Raw genomic sequence first — 24,405 nt, 5'->3', positions numbered from 1 at the left:
AGTCCATGATGTTCAATAAACATTAACTGCAAGATTAATAGTATTTATCCATCCTAAGGGCAGTAGTGCTTCTGCTTACCAATACCAATAAGATAAAAAGAAATTTCATTTCTTGATAAAGGAAATCTAAAACATGATACTCAGACTGAAGCAACACACATTTAACATGTTTTAGTTCAAGCCAGTGAGTTAACTCACTTGTTAGATAAAGAGGAAGGATCACCCTTATTACTCTCCTGCTTAAAACCTTTCCCACTGTCCTTAGGATGAAGTTCTCACTCCTTAGCTGGTACCTGGGGTTCCCAGGTACCCAACCTGCTTTTCCAGCCCCCTCTTCTATCACTAGCCCAGGCACCCCTTACCATTCCCACAACCCACTGAGCCCTTGCTGATCCCACCTTCTTGAATACTCTTTCCTACTTTCTGCATCCAGTGAACTCTTATTTTCCCTTCAAACTCACACTAAAGCCAAAACCTCCCCCAAGTCCGAAATACAGAACAATCTGTTCTCTCCGTACCCACTTCACAGCACTCTGTACTTGCCCCTCAAAGTCTAGAAATCTGAAGTAGTACACCGTGAGCTCGTTGAAGGCACTAACTGTGTCTTGTTCATCTCTACATCTCCGGTGCCTAGCACATGCCTGCGTAAAGCTCAGCACTTCTTCCCATGACTAAATATAAAAGAAAACCTTGGGTCCTCCTTGGCTATTCTCTTTCCCTCACACCCAGTATCCAGCCCATCCGTAGGTCCAATCTAATCTGTCTTCAGAATCGATCCAGAAATCAGCCCCTTCTCCCCAGTCCCATCACCACCCCCTAGTCCAAGCCACACCATCTGTTGCCTGAGAACCCCAGTAGCCTCCTGACTGGTTTTCTTGATTCCACCTGCAGTGCATTCCACACATAGCAGCCACATGGGCCTTTTAAAATGTCATTCCCCTGCTTGAGACCATCCAGTGGTCTCTGTCACACTTAGAATAAAATTCAGATTCCTCACTGAAGCCCTGTTTGACCCACACCTCCCCTCTTGCATCTCCCAACCCTGTTCACCACATGCCTCCAATATGCCAAGCCCTCTCTCTGTTCTTGTTCCTTTTTTGCCCACATGACTTCTACTCAGCGTCTGAGTCCCTGCTCAGCGTCCCCTCATCACAGAAGCCTTCTCTGACCACCTTATCTCAAATAGAACCCAAATTTCTCTCCATCTCCTTGCCTTACCTTACTTTTCTGAACTGTACTGATTCATATCATATTTGTTACTGTTACCTATTTGTATATTGATTTTCTGTCTCTTCCACTCTGAAAGTAAGGTCCAGGACACAGGAATATTGCTTTCTTCACAGGTGCATTTTCAGTGCATAGATCTGTGTCACGTAAATAGTAGGTGCTCAATAAACATTTGTTCAGTGAAAAGTTTTCCCCAGGTTTCTGCTGAAGATGGCAGGAGGGTAGGTCTGGTGCTTGATGTCTGAGGCCATCTCCTGGGCTACCAGGCACCCATCATGGCCAAGCAGGTGCTACTCTGGGCGGGAAGGTAGTAGTCACATGCTGAGTGGGCATGAACATCCTTAATGGCTATTTCTCAGGAGCAAGTTAAAGTACCTGGCCTTCCTCTGCAAGCGCGTGACCAACTGGTCACCTGGCCCCTACCTCGTCCGGCCACAGTCACATCCCGTGGCGGATGGAGGAGGCATGCCGCCCACGAGACCAGGCAAGGCCAGGCTGCCCTGGCTGCTTGTGGTGTTGGATGGGATCCCGCGACCCGTGACAAGAAAAAGCAGACGGTTGTTCCTGCTGCCCTCGCGGCTGTGTCTGGAGGCTTCGTGAAAGTTTGTCCACCTGGGGTGCCAGGATCAGGAGGTTGGCTGGGAGTAATAGGTGACAGTCACCCTGGAGGAGAAGAGGAAGAAAGCCGAGATGCTTTACTGGAAGCAGGAACAGCTCATGAGGCTACAGAAACAGGCCAAAAAGAATGTGGAGAAGAAAACCAGCCGATCCCCAGAGATCCTCAAGACCCAGGGACTCCTGGTCTGAGCGCAGAAAAGACAGTTTATTCCTCATGCCTGGTCTGCCCTTCGCCCAGCGCCACCCTGGGATGTGGGCACCCAAGGGCAGCCATCCAGGGGCCACAGGCAGCCTGGGGCGTAGAAGGCTGGGGACACAGAAGAGGCCTTGGTCATTGCTCCTGATTAAGAAAAAACCTTTCTTTAAGAAGCTACTTTAAACATCTCTAAGACCTGTGCAGGCATACTTTGTCTATGACCTACTTGTTCATGAGCGACTTTTAGAAAATCAGTGGTAGGAACAACTAGTTACTTCCGTTTTAGTATTTGCAAAAGTGAGCTGGAAAACCATCATTGGAGGGGAACCCTGCCTTGTGAATGGGGCATCTGTTGAAACGTCCCATGTGGTCATATACTATCCATGGCAGCTGTGAGAATGTAGGGAAATGCTTGCTGGGACAGAGGCTGGTGTGGTACCAAGGTCTCCATAGAGGTGCCAGGCTGGGAAGACACGCAGCCACGGGGTTACAGGCATAGCTTTTGCTCTTCTCTGTATTTGTGATCAGAAGTGAATAACTTATTTTTAAAGGGGAGAAAAAAGGATGGATAGAGCAGCTGGCTAACGGGTCCTCAATGGCGGCAGAGATATGAGAGGACAGTGCTTTGTCTCTGGATAGCCTTGATGAGATATGGTAACAGCAAAATTGGATGACTCTAGACCCAAGAGCTTTGCTTCCACAAATTTATTTTCTTTGTAAAACAGCCAGAATTGTTAAAAAGGGACTTTGCTCCCTGGGGACATATTGATGGGGATACAGTTACACATCACTGTGGGGCCTCCCAGTCTAGAAGTGGATTAATGTGATGCCTGAGTCTTGCCCATGGACAGCTTAGACAGAGGAAGGGATAATGGAGAAGAGCTTGTTCGGGTACTGCAGAGGTGTGAAATTAGCTGGAGTCCAAGAGCATCCTCTGAGTAGCTCATTTCCACTTCTTCCACCTTTGGCGAGAGGTGGCTCTTATCCATTTCCATCACTTCTCCCCTGAAATAGGTATGTGATGATTGATTTTTCTCATCTCTTACTTCCGCTCTTTGCCACTTCAGACAGGGATGTATTGCTGCGATGAAGAACACGATTCCAGAGAAGCTTAGAGATTAAAGATGACTTCTAAAGATTAAAAGGAAAACCTCTTTAATTGAGATTCAGCTGACTCTGGGAATTCAGAATTCATTATTAGTTTCATTGGGCTGAGATTTATCCTAGTCGAATGGTGAGGGAGGGAGGAAGGGAAGTTACTAAGCAAATTAGTGGTGGAAACATTATTTGCAAAAGGTGTAACCAGTTTAAAAAACTTCTTCGCACCAGCTGTAAGCACAGTTTATCAGCACTATTAATTTTTCACATTTTTAAATTGAGGTATAATTTACATATATTAAAATTCACCAGTTTCGTGTACAATTTTACCAGTTTTGAAAAACGTATACAATTATATATTATCACTACCATAATCAAGATACAGAACACTTCCATAAGCTCCCCTAATTCTCTCATTCTCCACTGGGGTCAAGCCTCTTTAAACCCCCAACCCCTGGAAACCACTTATCAGTTTTCTGTCCCTTTAGTTTTGTCACTTGGAGAATGATAAAAGGAATCATACTGTATGTGACTTGTTGAAGCTGACTTACTTCACTTAGCATCTGAGATTCACTCGTCTTGTTGGGTGTATAAGTAGTTTTTTTCCATTTCATCGCTGAGTACTGTTCCACTGCAGCACAGTGTGTTTACCTAGTCACTAGTCGATGGACATTTGGGTTGTTTCCAGTTTTTGGTGAATAAAAATAAAGCTACAATAAAAATTTACAGTCAACAGGGAATATAGTCAATATTATAATAACTTTGTATGGTTTGTTATCTATAAAAATAGAGTATCACTATGTTTTACACCTGAAACTAACATTCTAAGTCAACTATACTTCAATTAAAAAAAAAATTCACACTCAGGTTTTTGTGAACATAAGTTTTTATTTCACTTGTGTAGATACCTCGGAGTGGGAGTGCTGAGTTATATGGTAACTAAATGTTTAACTTGTTGAGAAACCACCAAACTGTTTTCTAAAATGGCTGTTCCTGTTTACATTTCCAACAAAAATATGTGAGAGTTCCAGTTGCTCCATGTCCTTGCCAGTTATTTTCAGTTGTTGTTGTTTTTTTTTTTTTTTTACATTTTAGCCATTTCAGTTAGATGTGTAGTGGTATCTCATTGTAGTTTTAATTTGCATTTTGCCATTAATGAAGTTGAGCATCTTTTGATGTGCTTATTTGCCATCTATATATCATCTTAGATGAAGTGACAATGCAAATCTTTTGTCCATCTTATTTATTAATTTAATTTATTTTACATTGAAGTATACTTGATTTACATTGTTGTGTTACTTGTACAGCACAGTGATTCATATATACATATATCCATGCTTTTTCAGAATCTTTTCCCATATAGATTATTACAGAATATTGAATAGAGTCCCCTGTACTATACAGTAGGTCATGGTTGATGATCTATTTCATATATGTTAGTGTGTATATGTTAATCCCAACCTCCTAATTTATCCCTCCCCCGCCCCTTTCCCCTTTGGTCACCATAAATTTGTTTTCTAAGTCTGTGAATCTGTTTCTGTTTTGTAAATTAGTTCAGTGGTATCAATTTTTAGATTCCACCTATAATTGATATCGTATGGTATTTGTCTTTCTCTGTCTGACTTACGTCACTGAGTATGATCATCTCCAGGTCCATCCACGTAGCTGCAAATGGTATTATTTCATTCTTTCTTATGGCTGAGTAATATTCCCTCATATATATATATATATATACCACATCTTCTTTATCCATCTGTGAATGGACATTTTGGTTGCTTCCATGTCTTGACTATTGTAAATAGTGCGGCAGTGAACACTGGGGTGCATGTGTCTTTTTGAATTATAGTTTGCTCCGGCTATACACCCAGGAGTAGGATTGCTGGATCATATGATAGCTCTATTTTCAGTTTTTTTATGGAACCTCTATACTGTTCATAGTGACTGTACCACTTTACATTCCCACCAACAGTGCAAGAGGGTTCCCTTTTCTCCACACCCTCTCCAGCATTTATTGTTTGTAGACTTTTTGATGATGGCCATTCTGACTGGTGCGAGGTGATACCTCATTGTAGTTTTGATGTGCATTTCTCTAATAATGAGTGATGTTGAGCATCTTTTCATGTGCATTTAAAAAAAAAAACAGTGTGAGTAAACTTTGTCTTGAAATTGGCTTCTTGAAAGTCTGCCCTGTTTTGAATTCTCTTTCGATTATCTACCCCAGGACATCTGTTGAGGGCCAGTGTCATTTACAACCCCGCAGGCCTTGTGAATATGAAGTGCCCATAAGCACCAGTTTTAAAGTTGTTATGGGAAACGGCCACAAGGCGGCAGCATTTCTTCATGCCCACCTCAGGTTCCTGGGGTAACCAGAGGCTTGGTGAAAGTCCTGTTCCTGGGTTGTAAATGAGAGACACCCAAGGGCTTGTGTCTCATCACTTCTTCCCGCTTACCCATCAGCACCCCGGACAAATCCCAACCCCTGCAAAAGCACTCCGCTGAGGGCGCTGTCATCCGTAGGTGGGGCGACTCTAAGGAAGGAGGCTGGAGGTAGAAAGCCCAGCACCAGGAGATGTGGAGACCAGTTGACTTTTCAAAGCTCTTCCAGCCCAGAGGGTCCACCATCCTCTGGGTGCAGTAGGCTTGGTTTTAGCTTTTGGAGGGGCTGCCTGGATCTGGAGGTTGTGGCCCCATCCAGACGGGACCCGGCACTACAGGCCATGGGGGACTCCTTTGCTGGCACATCCTTCCCAGCTCCCTAACCCGCATGCCAGTCCAGGCTTGGAACCCAAGCCATCTCAGGCTCCAGGGATGTGACTGACACCAGCCAGGGTCCCCGAGGGGTGAGGGGAATACAGTAGGCATTTCTTTTTGTAATTTAATTTTTAGTTTATATTGGCGTATAGTTGATTTACAATGTTATGTTTGTTTTAGGTATACAGCAGCTTGATTCAGTTATACATAGATGTTTATTCTTTTTCGGATTCTTTTCTTATATAGGTTATTACAGAGTGTTGAGTGGAATGCCCTGTAGTATACAGTAGGTCCCTGTTTGATGATCTATTTCATATATTTTAGTGAGTATATGTTAATCCCAACCTCCTAATTTATCCCTCCCCCGCCCCTTTCCCCTTTGGTCACCATAAATTTGTTTCCTAAGTCTGTAAATCTGATTCTGTTTTGTAAATTAGTTCAGTGGTATCAATTTTTAGATTCCACCTATAATTGATATCGTATGGTATTTGTCTTTCTCTGTCTGACTTACTTCACTGAGTATGATCATCTCCAGGTCCATCCACGTAGCTACAAATGGTATTATTTCATTCTTTCTTATGGCTGAGTAATATTCCCTCGTATATATACCACATCTTCTTTATCCATCCATCTGTGAATGGACATTTTGGTTGCTTCCACGTCTTGGCTATTGTAAATAATGCTGCAATGAACACTAGGGTGCATGTGTCTTTTTGAATTATAATTTTCTCCGGCTATACACCCAGGAGTGGGATTGCCAGATCACATGGTAGTTCTATTTTCAGTTTTTTAAGGAACCACGATACTGTTCTCCATAGTGGCTGCACCAATTTACATTCCCACCAACAGTGCAAGAGGGTTCCCTTTTCTCCACACCCTCTCCAGCGTTTGTTGTTTGTAGATTTTCTGATGATGCCCATTCTAACTGGTGTGAGGTGATCCCTCATTGTAGTTTTGATTTGCATTTCTCTAATAATGAGTGGTGTTGAGCAGCTTTTCATGTGCTTTTTGGCCATCTGTATGTCTTCTTTGGAGTAATGTCTATTTAGATCTTCTACCCATTTTTTTGATTGGGTTGTTTTTTGACAGCAGCATGAACTGTTTAATTGGGTTCAAACTATAAATTTAATGGATGACATGTATATAAACATTTATATACATGTCATTTATTATTTCATTTGATCATCACACTTCTGGGAGGGAAGCAGAGTAGATATTACTCCCTAATTCTCAATTCTCAATTTCCCTTGGGAAATTGAGGCTGGAAATGGTTAAGTTCACACCAAGTGGCAGTACTAGGGCTCGAAGCCAGGCCTGCCCTGGTCACTCTTCTCTCCGCAAGTTGCTGACTTACTTTCCTGAAGACAAGTGAGGTCACTTCCTACTCAGCACGACCGTGAGGCTCCAGGTGACCAGCCAGCTCAGGCAAAATTCTGGAAAGGTGAAGTCCGTCCTTCCCAGCTGTGCTACAGACATTTCCACCCCCTTACTCTTCCCCGTGCTTTATCTCCCTTCTCGGAAGCCCAACTCCCAGCTACTAATACTTAGAAAAAATCTATTAAATCTTCCCTGACTTTCTCCTCTTCCCACCCCAAATGGGCAGTTTTGCATTTTAATGGGGGCTTTTTGAGATATCATTTCTTGTGCAGTGGTTTTCAAACTGTTCTGTTAGAGCTTCCAGGTTCCTGAGAAATGGCCAGAAGAGCCGGAAGGTGGGCCTGGGGGTGAATGCGAGAGACTTCGGACCCACCCAGCCAACCAAAGCCGTTCCATTTTTATCTGCTTTACACATAGGGCTTTCATTTAAGATTTTTTTTTTTTTTTTTTTTTTTGCGGTACGCGGGCCTCTCACTGTTGGGGCCTCTCCCGTTGCGGAGCACAGGCTCCGGACACGCAGGCTCAGCAGCCATGGCTCATGGGCCCAGCCGCTGTGCGGCATGTGGGATCCTCCCGGACCGGGGCACGATCCTGTGTCCCCTGCATCGGCAGGCAGACTCTCAACCACTGCGCCACCAGGGAAGCCCTCATTTAAGATTTTATTTGAAAAGAAGAATATGTTGCTTTCTAAAACATGCTTGAACCGACATATTTCTCGTGTATCCTGTAATGCAGATACTTTGGTAATTGAGACTGATCCCTGGGCATCCCCACATCCCCAGATCAATCTGGATTATCAAGATCTTAACTCGTTTAAAAAAAAAAAAATGAGTTTCCCAATCTGTTCTCCATGACACCCCCCGATGGGTTATACCAAGCTACTGACTCCCTTTAGCCCTCAGGGCACACAGGAAGGAACTTGGCTGTTATCTGTAGACATTGACTGTCTTTGTCTGTATACTGTAGTGCACTGTCTAAATAAGCTCTTTTTCTATGTATGTCCTGATATGGAAAAGGTTAGGAAGCACTAGAATAGAGTAACAGTTTGGGCTTGGGCTCTGGAATTATGTAGTCAATCATCTTGATCTCACTTACTAGCTGAGTGGTCCTGGCAAATTTCTTAATTTATCCAAGCCTCAGCTTCCTCATCTGTGAAATGCGGGTATTTCAATATGAGGGCACCATATTTCTTAGAACTGTGTGAGGATTAAAGAGAATATATATGATATGGCATATGGCACAGTTCCTGGTACTTAGGACACACTCAGTAAGTGGTAGCTCCACTGTTAATAGCCCCACTTAGTGCTGAGATTTGCCCTCTCAGCCATGGAGGTAAAGTTTGTCACAGCTTTACTACTGCTGCACCTTTGATTACGCTTTCAAAAGAGTATAAATGTGAAGCATCAATAAACAAATATGGTCACAATTTTTAAAGTTATTGATATGAATAACACCTAGTTTACATCTCTCTGGTAATAAAGGTGGAACAAATACATGTTTGAAGGCCATTAAGAATGCCTTCAGGTTGGAAACAATGCTTCAGAAAAAGCAGAAGCAAAGTAAAAGAATTACTTTCTTCTGAATTTTTTTAAATGTACATTTTTCTTATTTGTATTTTGTTACAAAAAGCAATCACCTTAGTGATAGCTGAACAAATCCAAATGAGCCATTATGGTTTGAACACATCTTAACAAGATTTTTCTTTAGAATACCAAATGACTTCACATTACTGTCCTTTGATCTACTCTAATAATTTTTGTGTTTTCCTATAATATTCTAAATTAGAAGAAAATATATTTCAATACAACTCAGTATTTTCTAACCCAGTCAACTGTGGGTTGCAAAAGGAATGGTTTTTTATAAGAAATAACACTTACCAAATCCATAGATCTCTTTGCAGAAATTTTATTCATTTGAGCAGTAAAGGAATTTATGTAAAATGTGTTTCTAATATCTAGTATGAATTTTTTTATAGTACCGTATATTTATCTTTTAAATATTTTATTGAAGTATAGTTGATTTACAATGTTGTGTTACTTTCTGCTGTACAGCAAAGTGTATCAGACATTCTCTTTTTTAATACTCTTTTCTGTTATGGTTTATTATAGGATATTGAATATAGTTCTCTGTGCTCTACAGTAGGACCTTGCTGCTTTTCCATTCTATATACATAAAAGCTTACATCTGCTCACCCCAACCTCCCACTCCATCCCTCCCCCAATGCCCTCCCCCTTGGCAACCACCAGTCTGTTCTCTATGTCTGTGATTCTGTTTGTTTCATAGATAGGTTTGTTTGTGTCATATTTTAGATTTCACATATAAGTGATATCATATGGTATTTGTCTTTCTTTTTTCAAAAAAATATTTATTTATTTGCCTGCATTGGGTCTTAGCTGTGGCACGCAGGATCTTTGTTGAGGCATGCGGGATCGTTCATTGCAGAGCGCAGGCTTCTCTGTAGTTGTGGCACATGGGCTCCAGAGTGCGCAGGCTCAGTAGTTGTGGCGTGTGGGATCTTCATTGCGTAGTGTGGGCTTCTCTCTAGTTGTGGTGCATGGGCTCCAGAGCACGCAGGCTCAGTAGTTGTGCCACTCGGCTCTCTAGTTGCGGCATGCAAGCTCTCTAGTTGTGGCACACAGGCTCTAAAGCGAGTGGGCTCAGTAGTTGTGGCACATGGGTTTATTTTTTTTAAGATTTATTTATTATTTATTTTATTTATTTTTGACTGCGTTGGGTCTTAGTTGCGGCACGCGGGATCTTTGTTGTGGCACACGGGCTTTTCTAGTTGTGATGCACAGGCTTCTCTCTAGTTGTGGTATGCGGGTTTTCTCTTCTCTAGTTGTGGCGCACAGGCTTCAGGGCACACGGGTTCCAGAGCACGTGGGCTCTGTAGTGTGTGGCACGCAGGCTTAGTTACCCTGCGGCATGTGGGATCTTAGTTCCCCAACCAGGGATCAAATCCGCGTCCCCTGCATTGGAAGGCGGATTCTTAACCACTGGACCACTAGGGAAGTCCCTGTCTTTCTATTTCTGACTTATTGCACTTAGTATGATAATCTCTAGTTGCATCCATGTTGCTGGAAATGGCATTATTTCGTTCATTTTTATGGCTAAGTAGTACTCCATTGCATATATGTACCACATCTTCTTTATCCATTCATTTGTCAATGGACATTTTTCCATGTCTTGGCTATTGTAAATAGTGCTGCTATGAACATAGGAGTACCTGTGTCTTTTTGAATTAGAGTTTTGTCTAGATATATATCCCCAGGAGTGGGATTGCAAGATCACGTGTTAATTACATTTTTAGTTTTCTGAGGAACCTCAGAAAACTACTGTTTTCCATAGTGGCTACACCCACTTAAATTCCCACCAACAGTGTAGGAGGGTTCCCTTTTCTCCACATCCTCTCCAGCATTTGTTATTTGTAAAGTTTTTGATGATGGCCATTCTGACCGGTATGAGGTGGTACCTCATTGTAGTTTTGATTTGCATTTCTGTAGTAATTATTGATGATGAGCATCTTTCTGTATGCCTATTGGCCATCTGTATTTCTTCTTTGGAAAAATGTCTGTTTAGTTCTTCTGCCCATTTTTCAATCGGGTTGTTTTTTTGATATTGAGTTGTATGAGCTGTTTGTATATTTTGGAAATTAAGCCCTTGTTGGTCACATCATTTGCAAATATTTTCTCCCATTCCATGGGTTGTCTTTTCGTTTTGTTTATGGTTTCCTTTGCTGTACAAAAGCTTATAAGTTTGATTAGGTCCCATTTGTTTATTTTTACTTTTATTTCTATTGCCTTGGGAGACTAACCTAAGAAAACATTGGTACCATTTATGTCAGAGAATGTTTTGCCTATGTTCTCTTCTAGGAGTTTTATGATGTCATGTCTTATATTTAAGTCTTTAAACCATTTTGAGTTTATTTTTGTGTATGATGTGAGGGTGTGCTCTAACTTCATCAATTTACATGCGGCCATCCAACTTTTCCAACACCACTTGAGAAGAGACTTTTTCCCATTGTAGTATGAGTATTTTCAATTCAGTTCAGCTTCAAGGTGTGACAGTGTGAGGGATGTTTTTAAAGTACATAGTATTGTCCCCATCCTTAAGAAATCTAATTTCATCATTCTCTGATTCCAGCCTATATGCCCAGCATTTCCACAAATCAACACCCTAACTATGGTAACTGTCCTTCTGTGTCCAAGGTTCAAACACAAATGGCATTTCAGAGTCTCCATTCGGAATAACGATGGATCTGCCTCTGACAGTGCCTTTGATGGGAGTTTCTGTCATACTGCCCTAGAAGAGATGAGCCCCATTTCTCAATCAGAATAGTCGATAGCAAAGGAGTCTACTGACAGTGTTTCAGCTGAGCTTGTAGAACCTCACCCAATTCAGAAAATCATTCAGCAGCCCTGCTCCATTACCTCCCAGCTATGTAGCCTTGAACAAGGTACTTAAACTCTTTGTGCCTCAGTTTCCCCATCTGTAAAATGTGCAAGTTTACAGGTGAGTAAATACATTTCAAGGGTTTAGAAGAGTGCCTGGTACCTAGGAAACACCTCAGTCCAAGTTAAGTGTTGTCAATATTAGTCCATTCCAGTGGTAGTAACAGTATTATTACTTTTCTGAACACACTAATCCAAAAGGCAGCCACTAGACTCCAGGCCCCAGCCCTAATTGAGAGGAGGAGAGAAGTGCAGGAACTCTTTTCCAGGGTTTGGGGGACCAGTCAGCCGAAGCTGGAAGCCCTAAGGCTCTCAGGTGAGGTGTGGGGCAGGAGACAGGCCCTCTTTCCCTGCAGCAATCCCTGGCTTCCTTCCAAGGGGTCTCCCTTACCCTTCAGCATAGGATAAAGTGAACTCTTCCTTAATTTGAGTTACATTTTCCCCTCCTGTACAAATTTTTGCTGCCGTAAGAGCCAGATGGGAAAACCAGTAATGCAGATACTTATTTACCACAGTAAGTAGTTTATTCCTAGTGGGTCACCTCTCTGGTATTGTCACTCGGGTTATATTCCATAAAATAAACAACCTGTTGAAGCACAGTAGGTAAGGTTTTTTTTTTTAATCTCGGGCATATGAAGTGAAAGAGCATTCTTATTTTTCAGTATTGCCAAGTTCCTATGAGATAATTTAAGAGGTCGTATATCTTTTAACTCAGAGATAATGGTGTGTGTGTTTGTGTGTAATGTGTGTACATATATACTAATGACATGTAATTTGTAATTATGTATTAATTGGTCTATTTTCTAGGAGAGATGCAAACTGCCTAGTGCTGATAATAGCAAGGGGAATAAACTTGATCCTAACTTGGGAAAGGGATTTGCCTCTCCCCCACTGGCACATAAGATATATAGGTTCTATATCTATATATCTTATCTGAACATTCACTGGCATGTTGATTCATGATTGCCCGGGGATGAAGCTCCTTTAAGCAAAGTCATTATGTCATTATGGCTGATAAGATTACAAAGGGAAAGAACATCTGTTAAGTCAGATGGACTTGGATCTGGAACTTCACTTTACTGCATCCCAGGTGCCAGCAATGAAAGCTGAAAACTCTTCCCAATGTACTTTCTGTCACTGGAGTCCTCCTTCTGCTCTCCTCACCAGACTTCTTTCTTTCCTCTCCCACTTCAAATAGGCATTATCATTTCACCACCATCCTCCCTCTGAAGGCATTTGGTTTCAAATCTTCCATTTCTATTTGCGAAATAGATTTATTTGTTCAAGTATACACTGAGCATATATTATTGTGTCAACCACTATGCTAGGTATTAAGTCCACTGTGATAAACAAGACCAGTATGGTCACTACCCTCATGAAACTTACTTACAATCTACTAGTTGAGACTGATGTTAATCAAATGAGGAGGCAACTGTGTAATTCCAAATTATAAGCACTATGAGGAAATAAAGACAAGATGCTGTTGAGAGCAGAGTATCCTACTGTGGGTTGGGGTTCTCTGGGGTGATACTTAAGAGTCCTAAAAAATGAAAAAGAACCCACCATGTGAACCGCCGTGGGGAGAACCTTCTGGGCAGAGGAGTCAGCAGTGATGTACGTCCCACAATAGAGAATGAGCTTGTCCTTTGAGTAACTGCGCCAAGACCAGTGTGGATGGGGAACAGGAGACGGACATAAAGCTCGGGAGGCTGGCAGGGGCCAGATCATGCAGGCTTTTGTGGGCAGAGGAGTCAGCAGTGATGTACGTCCCACAATAGAGAATGAGCTTGTCCTTTGAGTAACTGCGCCAAGACCAGTGTGGATGGGGAACAGGAGACGGACATAAAGCTCGGGAGGCTGGCAGGGGCCAGATCATGCAGGCTTTTGTGGGCAGAGGAGTCAGCAGTGATGTACGTCCCACAATAGAGAATGAGCTTGTCCTTTGAGTAACTGCGCCAAGACCAGTGTGGATGGGGAACAGGAGACGGACATAAAGCTCGGGAGGCTGGCAGGGGCCAGATCATGCAGGCTTTTGTGGGCAGAGGAGTCAGCAGTGATGTACGTCCCACAATAGAGAATGAGCTTGTCCTTTGAGTAACTGCGCCAAGACCAGTGTGGATGGGGAACAGGAGACGGACATAAAGCTCGGGAGGCTGGCAGGGGCCAGATCATGCAGGCTTTTGTGGGTCATGTTGATCATTTTGATTTTACTCTAAGAGCGGTGAGAATCCACCAGAAGTTTTAAGCAAAGGAATGGCATGATCGAATTTATGTCTCAAAGAGATTCTTGTGGATGCTGCATGGAGAACCACCAGAGGCAGGCAAGAGTGGTAAAGAGAAGAGTGGGTTAAATGGTGGGAGACCACATGAGAAACAAGAGTTTGGGTGTCGTAACTAGGTTAGCTGTCCTGGGCTCCGAACTCAGGGGAGGGTATCTGGCTTACAATATACTGCACTTAACTTCTGCTGTCTGAACAACATGGAAATTCAGATTTGAATTTCCTTTCTTTACCAGTATCCTCAAGGGTTTACAAAATATGTCCACGCTGTGGCCTTCTTTTAAGTGTGATTATCTCAGGTGGCCCACATGGGTTGCATTCTTCCAGGACTGCCCTGTATCTTGAACTAGCATGGTGAAAGTGCAGGGGAACATGAGTTGACAGAGTCCATGTGTATTTGAAAATGAGACTAATAAGGCTTGCAGGTGGACTGTATTTGTGAGGGGAGAGAGAGAAAGGAATCAAAGATGACTCCAAGTGATGGTTGTGCCATTCACCAAGATGGGAAAAATAAGGAAAGAGTGCAGAATGGACTTGGGAAGGAAAGATTTGCTTTTGGGGCTTGTTAAATTGAAGATGCCAATGAATGGTCTGAGCAGAGATACCAAGTAGCTCTGAGCACAGAGCTCAGCAGAAGCATTTGGGAGTAGTTGTTGTATAACAGCACCATGTTGTATAAAAGCATTTGGGAGTAGTTGTTGTATAACAACACCATGTTGTATAAAAGCATTTGGGAGTAGTTGTTGTATAACAGCACCATGTTGTATAAAAGCATTTGGGAGTAGTTGTTGTATAACAGCACCATGTTGTATAAAAGCATTTGGGAGTAGTTGTTGTATAACAGCACCATGTTGTATAAAAGCACCATAAGTAGATGAGAACACTTGGGAGAGACCGTGAAGAATGCCAACAGTTAGAGGTCAGGTAAAAGAAGAGTAATCTATAACATAAACTGAGAAGGACCAGCCAGAGGGGTGGGAAAAAGAGCAGGAGAAAGGCGTGTCACAGAAGTCTGGAGTCCAGCTCGTTTCTGGGAGCAGTCAGCTGTGAGGAATGTGGTGGGATGAAGCATCTAGGTGATACCACGAGGTGTCCTCTGGATTTGACAGCAGAAAGATCATGGGTGACCTTGAAGAGAACAGTTCCACTCAGGTGAGGATGAGAGAGGGCAGGCGGAAGAAGCCAACTTGGAATAAAAAGCTTTTTCCTGATTGCAGCCATTGGGCCTGGGGATGTTTTTTGGACAAAGAGGCTCCAGAAATCCCAGCAGGCACATATGGCCCATTATGTCTTTCAAGGATGCATCTCTGTTATTTCTAATTCTAGTTAGAACATCTCCAACAGGAAGGATGCGTGAAGCTCGTCCTCCTAGGCAAGGACTCTGAAGTGAACATGATCCCATGCTTTAGCCAGTGGCCAGGCCAGATTCAAGAAAAAAAAAAAGGGGACAGGGGCATGGGCGATGGCCAGAATAAGGTTTCTAGGAATCAGAACTGAACGTGGTTAATTCTTCTGGTTATTGTGTGTCAGAATTCCATGAAAACTAGTTTGAAATGTTACAGAAGGCCTCCCCCCGGCCCCCACAGTCCATGTCACCTAGACGGGCAGGTGAAAGGTGAGGAAGGGGCTGCCCGCCGTCTGCCCTTGGCGCTTCAAGGAGCTTTGCAGGCTCGTGCCTGGTGCGGACACCATGTGTCTGGTAGTGAACTGGAGAATTCTTGCCCAGAGAACTGAAAACTGTGGAACCACATATATAAATGTCCATCTTGAGATCACTTTAGGATCTAGTTCATTTTAATTTTAGACTAATATTCTTAATTAGTAGTGGCTTGAAACATTTTAACTTTCAGTTTCTCCCACTAAGTATTTAATGATCTAGAAACAAACGCTTGCAAAGTTTGTTTATAATAAAGGGGATTCTTTTGTATTTTGAATAATTTCACCTTCTGGTTTATCGTTATAAGTAAGACGTTCACAAATAAACGCTAAATGCTCTGATCAGTGCTGGGATCTAGTTCCTGTTGGCCTCCTCAGTGGCCACTGAGCATGTCCATTTCACTGCTTAGATCCTATTTGCAAGGTGACATCTTAGGACAATTTTCTCAATAAAAAGAGTCAGGAAACCCAGCATTTTACTCCTGGCTGACCCATTTTGTAATCTTGGTCAAGTTACTTAACCTCTCTCTGCTTCGAGTCCTCCTTCAGAAAATGGTGTGAATAGTATCAACCTCCCTATATCTCAGAAGTGATTTGAGGCCAGCTACTTGTCTCTGCCATGTGTGACATCATGGTGGGGGAAAAGAGCTTTTAAAATGTGAAATATTATTAGCCTGGTGCAAGTCAGAGGTTATCACTGCAAAAGACCTCTACAGAGGCCTTTTGAAGACTTCTTTTAACCCGTTCAGGCAGTATCTTCCTATATGGGTGGAGTTGCCACCTTCTATCATTTATTTCATTTTAAAGCTCTAACCCAGGCAGAAGAAGAACATGCTTGAGTTTTCACTGAAAACATTTGCATTTGAAGATTTCAGAATACTCCTGGAGGTAACCAAGGATACCTGAGATAGAGCAAAACCACACTTGGAATCATAGCATATGGGAATGGCTGATTTACTGCACTTATTCAGAACTTCACCTGCATGTATGCTAGTTCATATGGCCAGACCATTAGTAGACAGCCGCTGAGGCACAGAAGAAAAATCTGGCTCAGCTATGCGTGAAAAATCATCATAACTCTCCCGTTGCAAGGTGCTTTTCCCTTTGGAAGTGCATGCCTCACCTCTGTGGGTAAACATTCTATCTCTACCTTATAAAGGGAGAAATTGAGGCTTAGAGAGATCGAGTGGTAAATGCCAAAGGCAGGAGTAAGTTCCAGGTCTTCTGATGCTTTTCTAGGATTTTTCACTCAGTGAACATGATAATGGAAAGAAGGAAGAGAACATTGTGCACTAAATACTCCATTCAAATTTCACAGCAAAGGAGAAACTTTTTTAGTATCTGATATTCTCTGTGTGGCCAGAATTACTGGAACTATCTGCCCTCTTCCTCTCCTTATCTCTTTATAAATTGGCGTCAGGGGTAACAGGTAAGAATCCTCTACTTTTAAACAAAGTAGACCCTTAACATTCATAGACCTTGTTTCTAACACATGTCATAGGGGCAGGAATTTGAATCACATGCTGTGTGTAGGACTGAATCTCTTAGCTAGTGAGGGAGCCTCGCTGCCACGTGGCATTCAGATATCAATGTGGCGTCTTTGTTCTTCACTCATGGCCATACAGCAGTTCTATGGAAAACAATTACACTCTAGAGTGATATTCCAAAGTCTGAGGATTTCCAAAGGCCTTGGGACATATTCCTTATTAATATTAAGGGATCACTATATTGGATTTCTCTGCTTTAATTTTGCTTTAGTGGCCAGAACCTCAGTGGCAATGTTAGTGCTCAGAGTAGTAACTAAACTCATCTCAGATTCCTAACATATCTCTCCTCCTCCTACTTGGCTTCTGACTGGTGGTTGCTTTAAAAAAAAAAAAAAACCAAAACAGTTTCTCATTTTTATCATTGTATTTTGTATGTGTTTTGTTGTAAATTGTCGCAAATCCTTTCTTAGATCTTAAATCCCAAATAAATGTTGAAACTAGGCTTCCTAGAAAGAGTCATCTAGCTTAGTCCCAGGCCTACTATAATGTCAGAACTACTAAAGAGAATTAAATTAAGAACAATGATTTCTTAAAAGACAAGACAATAATGAATGTTATTTAATTTTTTATTATTTTTTATTGAAGCATTTTCATTTTATTTTTATAATTGAAGTATAGTTGATTTACAATATCATGTTAGTTTCAGGTGTACAACACAGTGATTCCGTTCTACGTACATATATATATTCTTCAGATTCTCTTCCTCCGTAGGCCATCACAAAATATTGAGTATATAGTTCCCTATGCTACACAGTAGGTCCTTGTTGTCTATTTTATATATAGTAGAGTGTATATATTAATCCCAACCTCCTAATTTATCTCTCCCCTCACTCCCCTTTTACCTTTGGTAACCATAAGTTTGTTTTTTATGTCTGTGAATCTCTTTCTGTTTAGAAAATGAGCTCATTTGTATCTTTTTAATTGTTTTTTTTAGATTCCACATATAATCGACATATTTATCTTTTTCTGTCTTAGTATAATAATCTCTAGGTCCATCCATTTGCTGCAGATAACATTTCTTTGTTTAATGGCTGAGTAATATTCCATATACACCACATCTTCTTCATCCTTTCATCTGATGATGGACGCTGACGTTGTTTCCATGCCTTGGCTATTGTAAATAGAGTGCTGCAATGACCATTGGGGTGCATGTATCTTTTGGAATTATGGTTTTCTCTGGATATTCGCCTAGGAGTGGGACTGCCGGATGATATGGTAACTCTATTTTTAGTTTTTTTCAATGGAACCTCCATACTCTTCTCCATGGTGGCTGTACCAATTTACATTCCCACCAACGGTGTAGGAGGATTCCCTTTTCTCCACACCCTCTCCAGCATTTATTGCTTGTAGACTTTTAGATGATGGCCATTCTGACCAGCGTGAGGTGATCCCTGCATTGTAGTTTTGATCTGCATTTCTCTAATAGTGATGTTGAGCATCTTTTCATGTGCCTATTGGCCATCTGTATGTCTTCTTTGGAGAAATGTCTATTTAGATATTCCTAGGTATTTTATTCCTAGGTATTATATAAAATACCTAGGTCTATTCCTAGGTATTTTATTCTTTTTGATGAAATGGTAAGTGGGATTGTTTCCTTAGTTTCTCTTTCTTATCTTTCATTGTTAATGCATAGAAATGCAACAGATTTCTGTGTATTAATTTTGTATCTTGCAACTTTACCAAATACATTGATGAGCTCTAGTAGCTTTCTGGTAGCATCTTTAGGATTTTCTAGGTATTATAGTATCATGTCATCTGCAAACAGTGACAGTTTTACTCCTCTTTTTCCAATTTGGATCCCCTTTATTTCTTTTTCTTCTCTGACAGCTGTGGCTAGGACTTGTAAAACTATGTTGAATAAAAGTGGTGAGAGTGGACATCCTTGTCTTGTTCCTGATCTTACAGGAAATGCTTTCAGTTTTTCACCATTGAGAATGATGTTTGCTGTGTGTCTGTCATAAATGGCCTTTATTATGTTGAGGTAGGTTCCCTCTATGCCCAGTTTCTGGAGAGTTTTTTTGTTTGGTTTGTTTTGTTTTTTGTGGTACGCAGGCCTCTCACTGTTGTGGCCTCTCCCGTTGAGGAGCACAGGCTCCGGACGCACAGGCTCAGTGGCCATGGCTCATGGGCCCAGCCGCTATGCAGCATGTGGGATCTTCCCGGACTGGGGCATGAACCCGCGTCCCCTGCATCGGCAGGTGGACTCTCAACCACTGCGCCTCCAGGGAAGCCCGGAGAGTTTTTTAATCATAAATGGATGTTGCATTTTACCAAAAGCTTTTTCTGCATCGGTTGAGATGATCATCTGGTTTTTTTTCTTCAATTTGTTAATGTGGTGTATCACACTGATTGATTCGTGGGTATTGAAAAATCCTTGTATCCCTGGGATAAATCCCACTTGATCATGGTGTATGATCCTTTTAATGTGTTGTTGAATTCAGTTTGTGGATTTTGTTGAGGATATTTACGTCTATGCTCATCAGTGATATTGGCCTATGATTTTCTTTTTCTGGTGGAATCTTTGTCTGATTTTGGTATTAGGGTGATGGTTGCCTCATAGAATGGGTTTGGAAGTGTTCCTTCCTCTGCAATTCTTTGAACTAGTTTCAGAAGGATAGGTGTAAGTTACCTCTTCTCCAAATGTTTGGTAGAACTCGCCTGTGTAGCCATCTGGTCCTGGACTTTGTTGGGAGTTCTTTAATCACAGATTCAATTTCAGTACTTGTAATTGGTCTGTTCATATTTTCTATTTCTTCCTGGTTCAGTCTTGGGAGAGTGTACCTTTCTAAGAATTTGTCCATTTCTTCCAGGTTGTCCATTTTATTGGCATATAGTTGCTTGTAGTAGTCTCTTAGGATGCCCTTATATTTCTGTGGTGTCTGTTGTAACTTCTCCATTTTCATTTCTAATTTTATTGATTTGGGTCCTATCCTTTTTCTTGATGAGTCTGGCTAAAGGTTTATCAATTTTGTTTATCTTTTTAAAGAACCAGCTTTGAGTTTTATTGATCTTTGTTATTGTTTCCTTCATCTTTTTCATTTATTTCTGCTCTGATCTTTATAATTTTTTTCCTTCTGCTAACTTTGGGTTTTGTTTGTTCTTTCTCTAGTTCCTTTAGGTGTAAGATTAGATGGTTTGAGATTTTTCTTGTTTCTTGAGGTAAGACTGTATTGCTGCAAACTTACCTCCTAGAACTGCTTTTGCTGTGTCCCACAGGTTTTGGATCATTTTCATTTGTCTAGGTATTTTTTGCCTCTTTGATTTCTTCAGTGATCCATTGGTTATTTAGTAGCAGATTGTTTATCCTCCATGTGTTTGTGCATTTTTTTTTCCTTCAAGTTAATTTCTAAACTCATAGTGTTGTGGTTGGAAAAGATGCTTCATTTGATTTCAATTTTCTTAAACTTATCAAGACTTCCTTTGTGGCCCAGCGTGTGATCTACTCTGGAGAATGTTGCATGTGCACTTGAGAAGAATGTTATGTTCTGCTCCTTTAGCATGGAATCTTCTTTAAGTATCAATTTAGTTGATCTGGTCTAATGTGTCATTTAAGGCCTGTGTTTCCTTATTGATTTTCTGTCTGGATGATCTATTAATTTAAGTGGGATGTTAAAATCCCCCACTATTACTGTGTTACTGTCAATTTCTCCTATGTCTCTTAACATTTGCCATATATATTGAGGTGGTCCTCTGTTGGGCGCATATATATTTACAATTGTTATATCTTCTTGGATTGACCCCTTGATCACTATGTAGTTTCCTTCCTTGTCTCTTGTAACAGTCTTTTTTGTCTGATATGAGTATTGCTACTCCAGCTTTCTTTTGATTTCCATTTGCATGGAATATCTTTTTCCATCCCCTCACTTTCAGTCTATATATGTCCCTAGGTCTGAAGTGGGTCTCTTGTAGACAGCATATATACATGTCTTGTTTTTGTATCCATTTATCCAGTCTACTTCTTTTGGTGGGAGCATTTAATCCATTTACATTTAAGGTAATTATCAATATGTATGTTCTAATTGCCATTTTATTAATTGTCTGGATTTGTTTTTGTAGGTCTTTTTTCTTCCTTTTTTGCTCTCTTGTGATTTGATGACTATCTTTAGTGTTGTCTTTGGATTCCTTTTGTGTGTGTGTATATCTATTAATAGACTCGTTTGTGGTTACTGTAAGGTTTTGATATGGCAGTCTGTATGTATACACGATTGTTTAAGTTGCTGATCTCTTAATTTCAAGTGCATTTCAAGTATGCTGCATTCGTGCTCTCCTCGTCTCACAATTACTGATGTTGATATCACATTTGTGTGTGGATGATTTCCTGCCTTTATCAGTGAGCTTTCCCATTTCGTACTTTTTTTTCCCTGGTTGTGGCCTTGTCTTTTCCACTTAGAGAAGTTTCTTTAGCATCTGTTGTAAAGCTGGTTTGGTGGTGCTGAATTCTTTTAGTGTCTTCTTGTCTGTAAAGCTTTTAATTTCTCCATCGAATCTGCATGAGATCCTTGCTGGGCAGAGTAATCTTGGTTGTAGATTTTTCCCTTTCATCACTTTAAATATGCCCTGCCACTCCCTTCTGGCCTGCAGAGTTTCTCCTGAAGAAACACTGATAATCTTATGGGGGTTCCCTTACATGTAATTTTTTGCTTTTCCCTTGTTGCTTTTAAAAATTTCTCTTTGCTTTGTGTCTCAGCATGTTCCTCCTTGGGTTAGTCCTGTATGGGACTCTCTGTGCTTCCTGGACTTGGGTGACTGTTATCTGTCTGCTGGGTGGGGCTGTGTTCCCACCCTGTTGGTTGTTTGCCCTGAGGCATCCCAGTGCTGGAGCCTACAGGCTGTTTGGGGGACCAGGTCTTGGTGCCAAGGGCCCAAAATCTCTGCCTCCAGCCAGAGTTCACATAGGTCCCTGCCATGTCCATCACCAGCTTTTATGACCCCAGAAAGAGCCACAGCTGCCCCCCACCTTTGCAGGAGGCTCTCGAAGACCAGCAGGTAGGTCTGGCCCAAGTTCCTATGGAGTTACTCCTTTTGCCCTGGGTCCCGTTGCATACAAGACCTTGTGTGCGCACTCCAAGAGTGGAGTCTCCATTTCCCCCAGGACTGTGGGGCTCCTGCACTCAAGCCCTGCTGGCCTTCAAAGACAAATACTCTGGGGGCTCCACCTCCCCATGCCAGGCCTCTAGGCTGGGGAGCCTGGCATGGGGCTCAGAGCTCTCTCTCTGGTGGGAGAACTGTTGTGATATAATCATTCTCCAGTTTGTGGGTCACCCACCTGGGTCATGTGGGATTTGATTGTATCACGAGTGCACCCCTCCTGCCATCTCTTGGTTTCTTCTTACGTCTTTGGATGCAGAATATTGTTTTTCTTGGTAGATTCCAGTCTTTTTTATCAATGGTTGTTTAGCAGTTAGTTGTGATTTTGGCATGCTTGTGAGAGGAGGTGAGCTCAAGGTCCTTTTACTCTGCCATCTTGTCTCCAACCACCATCAGGTTCTTGCAGAATAAAATAATTTGTGTTTTAACCATAAAGTTTGAACATCTTATAGGCAGCTTCATATTACCTGTTTGAATCTTGGAACACAAGTTTGACAATATAACCTCAAAGGAAAGTTGGAGAGATAGAAATATGGGAAAGAGCTCCTAAAGGGTGTCCATCCAGGAAGTCAAAGTTTCTGCAAAACTTTCTAACACCTGCAGGCAAAACCTCACAAAAGGGTTCCAATCCTTCCACACCAGCCTGTTCTGGCTGACCACCTCTGTCCCTGAATGGAATAATGAACCTTTTTATAGATGAATTCATCCAAATTCTGTATCTGGTGGTAGCTAAGAATTATGTCTTGAGTGACACCTACTGGTTGAGAAAGTTACTCCCCCAACCATTTTCCGAATTACCTGGGTGCCTGTTAAAAATGCAGAGAAGTTCCTTGGCTGAGGAATCTGTATTTTTCAAAACTGCCCCAGGTGATTCACATGTATCCTTGAGTTTGAGAACCACTGATTCAGGTGCTCCCAAGTCAGATGTCCACACAGGGCTGGCAGACCTGATGACACTGCAGGAAGTTAGAAGGGGCAAAGGGGATGGGTTAGGCCTGAGCTTTGGAACCACCTTCCTGAACACTCAAAGAGGGAAGGGGTGGTGTAAAGAGGATGGGGAACACAGAATCCCCAGGGATAAGGTCAGCTGCCCTCCTGGCAGTGAGGGCGGGGGTGGCAGTGGCCTGGGACCTTGAGAGGAGTGGCCCCTGGCGGCCTTCTCTCATTCCCAATGTGGAGGGAGGTTGCAGGAGTGTGAAAAGCATGTGCTGCACGGCTCTAACGCCTGTGCTTCCTGCCCCACAGACGATTCCAGCTCCTGGAGTTCTCCCGCTGCTGCCTCCCCAGGTCTGCCGGAAGTAGGCGCCTCCCTCGAGGACGTCCTCTCTCCATTCTCTCCATCACATCCAGCCCCACCATCCGACCCTAACAACCAGATAAGCCCAGACCCAACTTGGGATATCAAAAGGGAACACGACGTTAGGAAACCAAAGGAGCTTTCAGCCGGCAGCCAGAAGAAGCAGCGCCTCGGGGAGCAGAGTGAGCTTTCGGCAAGCCCGCAGCGGGCCGTGCAGCCGAGGCTCGCGGAGGTGCCTGGTGGCCAGGGGCAGCCTGAGGCCAGCAGGCCCTCCTCAGAGGCCAGGGCACCCGGGCCCACATCAGTGGACGCAGCACAGGCCAGCAGCAAGGAGGGGCTGCATGCAGCAGTGGGCCCCGAGCTCGGCCGGCGCGAAGGCCCTGGAGTGGCACCTGCGTTCGTGGGCCCAGGCCGCGGCGGGGGTGTGCGGGAGGCCGAGGGCAGGGCAGGCACACGTGCGGGGCCCAGGCAGGGCACGCGGCCCCCGGGGGGAACCCCTGTGCGCAAGGCTGCTGTTGCGCCAGGGCCCTGGAAGGTGCCAGGCTCCGACAAGCTGCCGGGCATCCTCAAACCCGGCGCCTCGGCCGCAGGCAGATGAGCCCACTGCCCCGCCTCAATACCTGCAGGCCATTCTTCTTAGGTTCCGTCTCATGGTGTTTTAATTTATTTTCACTGTCACGTGCATAAATCCACGAGGCACCAAGGCTTGGGAGCACCGACATGAAGTCCCACGTGTCCAACAAGCATGGTCCATATGGCATCCACGGCAGACCCAAACTGATCCTGAAGCTCCCAGTTCCACTGCGGGGGCTTTGGCAGC

At 42.7% G+C, this 24,405-nt stretch overlaps 1 protein-coding gene across 3 annotated transcripts in view; it reads left to right on the top strand.

Moving 5' to 3' along the window:
- MAGI2 (membrane associated guanylate kinase, WW and PDZ domain containing 2) overlaps nucleotides 1-24,183 on the top strand; it is a gene marked incomplete at its 3' end in the record, with an annotated part of 1,335,869 nt that extends 1,311,686 nt beyond the window's left edge. For 2 of the 3 annotated variants that reach the window (XM_082846749.1, XM_082846748.1), the window contains one exon: nucleotides 23,534-24,183. In XM_082846749.1, coding sequence (XP_082702875.1) covers nucleotides 23,534-24,183 — 650 coding nt within the window. The remainder of the gene's footprint in view (nucleotides 1-23,533) is intronic. The other variant, XM_082846750.1, reaches the window with a different exon arrangement.
- Between the last annotated feature and the right edge of the window lie 222 nt (nucleotides 24,184-24,405).

Source organism: Leucopleurus acutus (assembly GCF_964270905.1).
Source record: "Leucopleurus acutus genome assembly, chromosome: 9".
In the NCBI taxonomy this organism is placed as follows: domain Eukaryota; kingdom Metazoa; phylum Chordata; class Mammalia; order Artiodactyla; family Delphinidae; genus Leucopleurus; species Leucopleurus acutus.
Note: the sequence above shows the minus strand (reverse complement) of the source record. Positions and strands in the feature narration are given on the sequence as shown.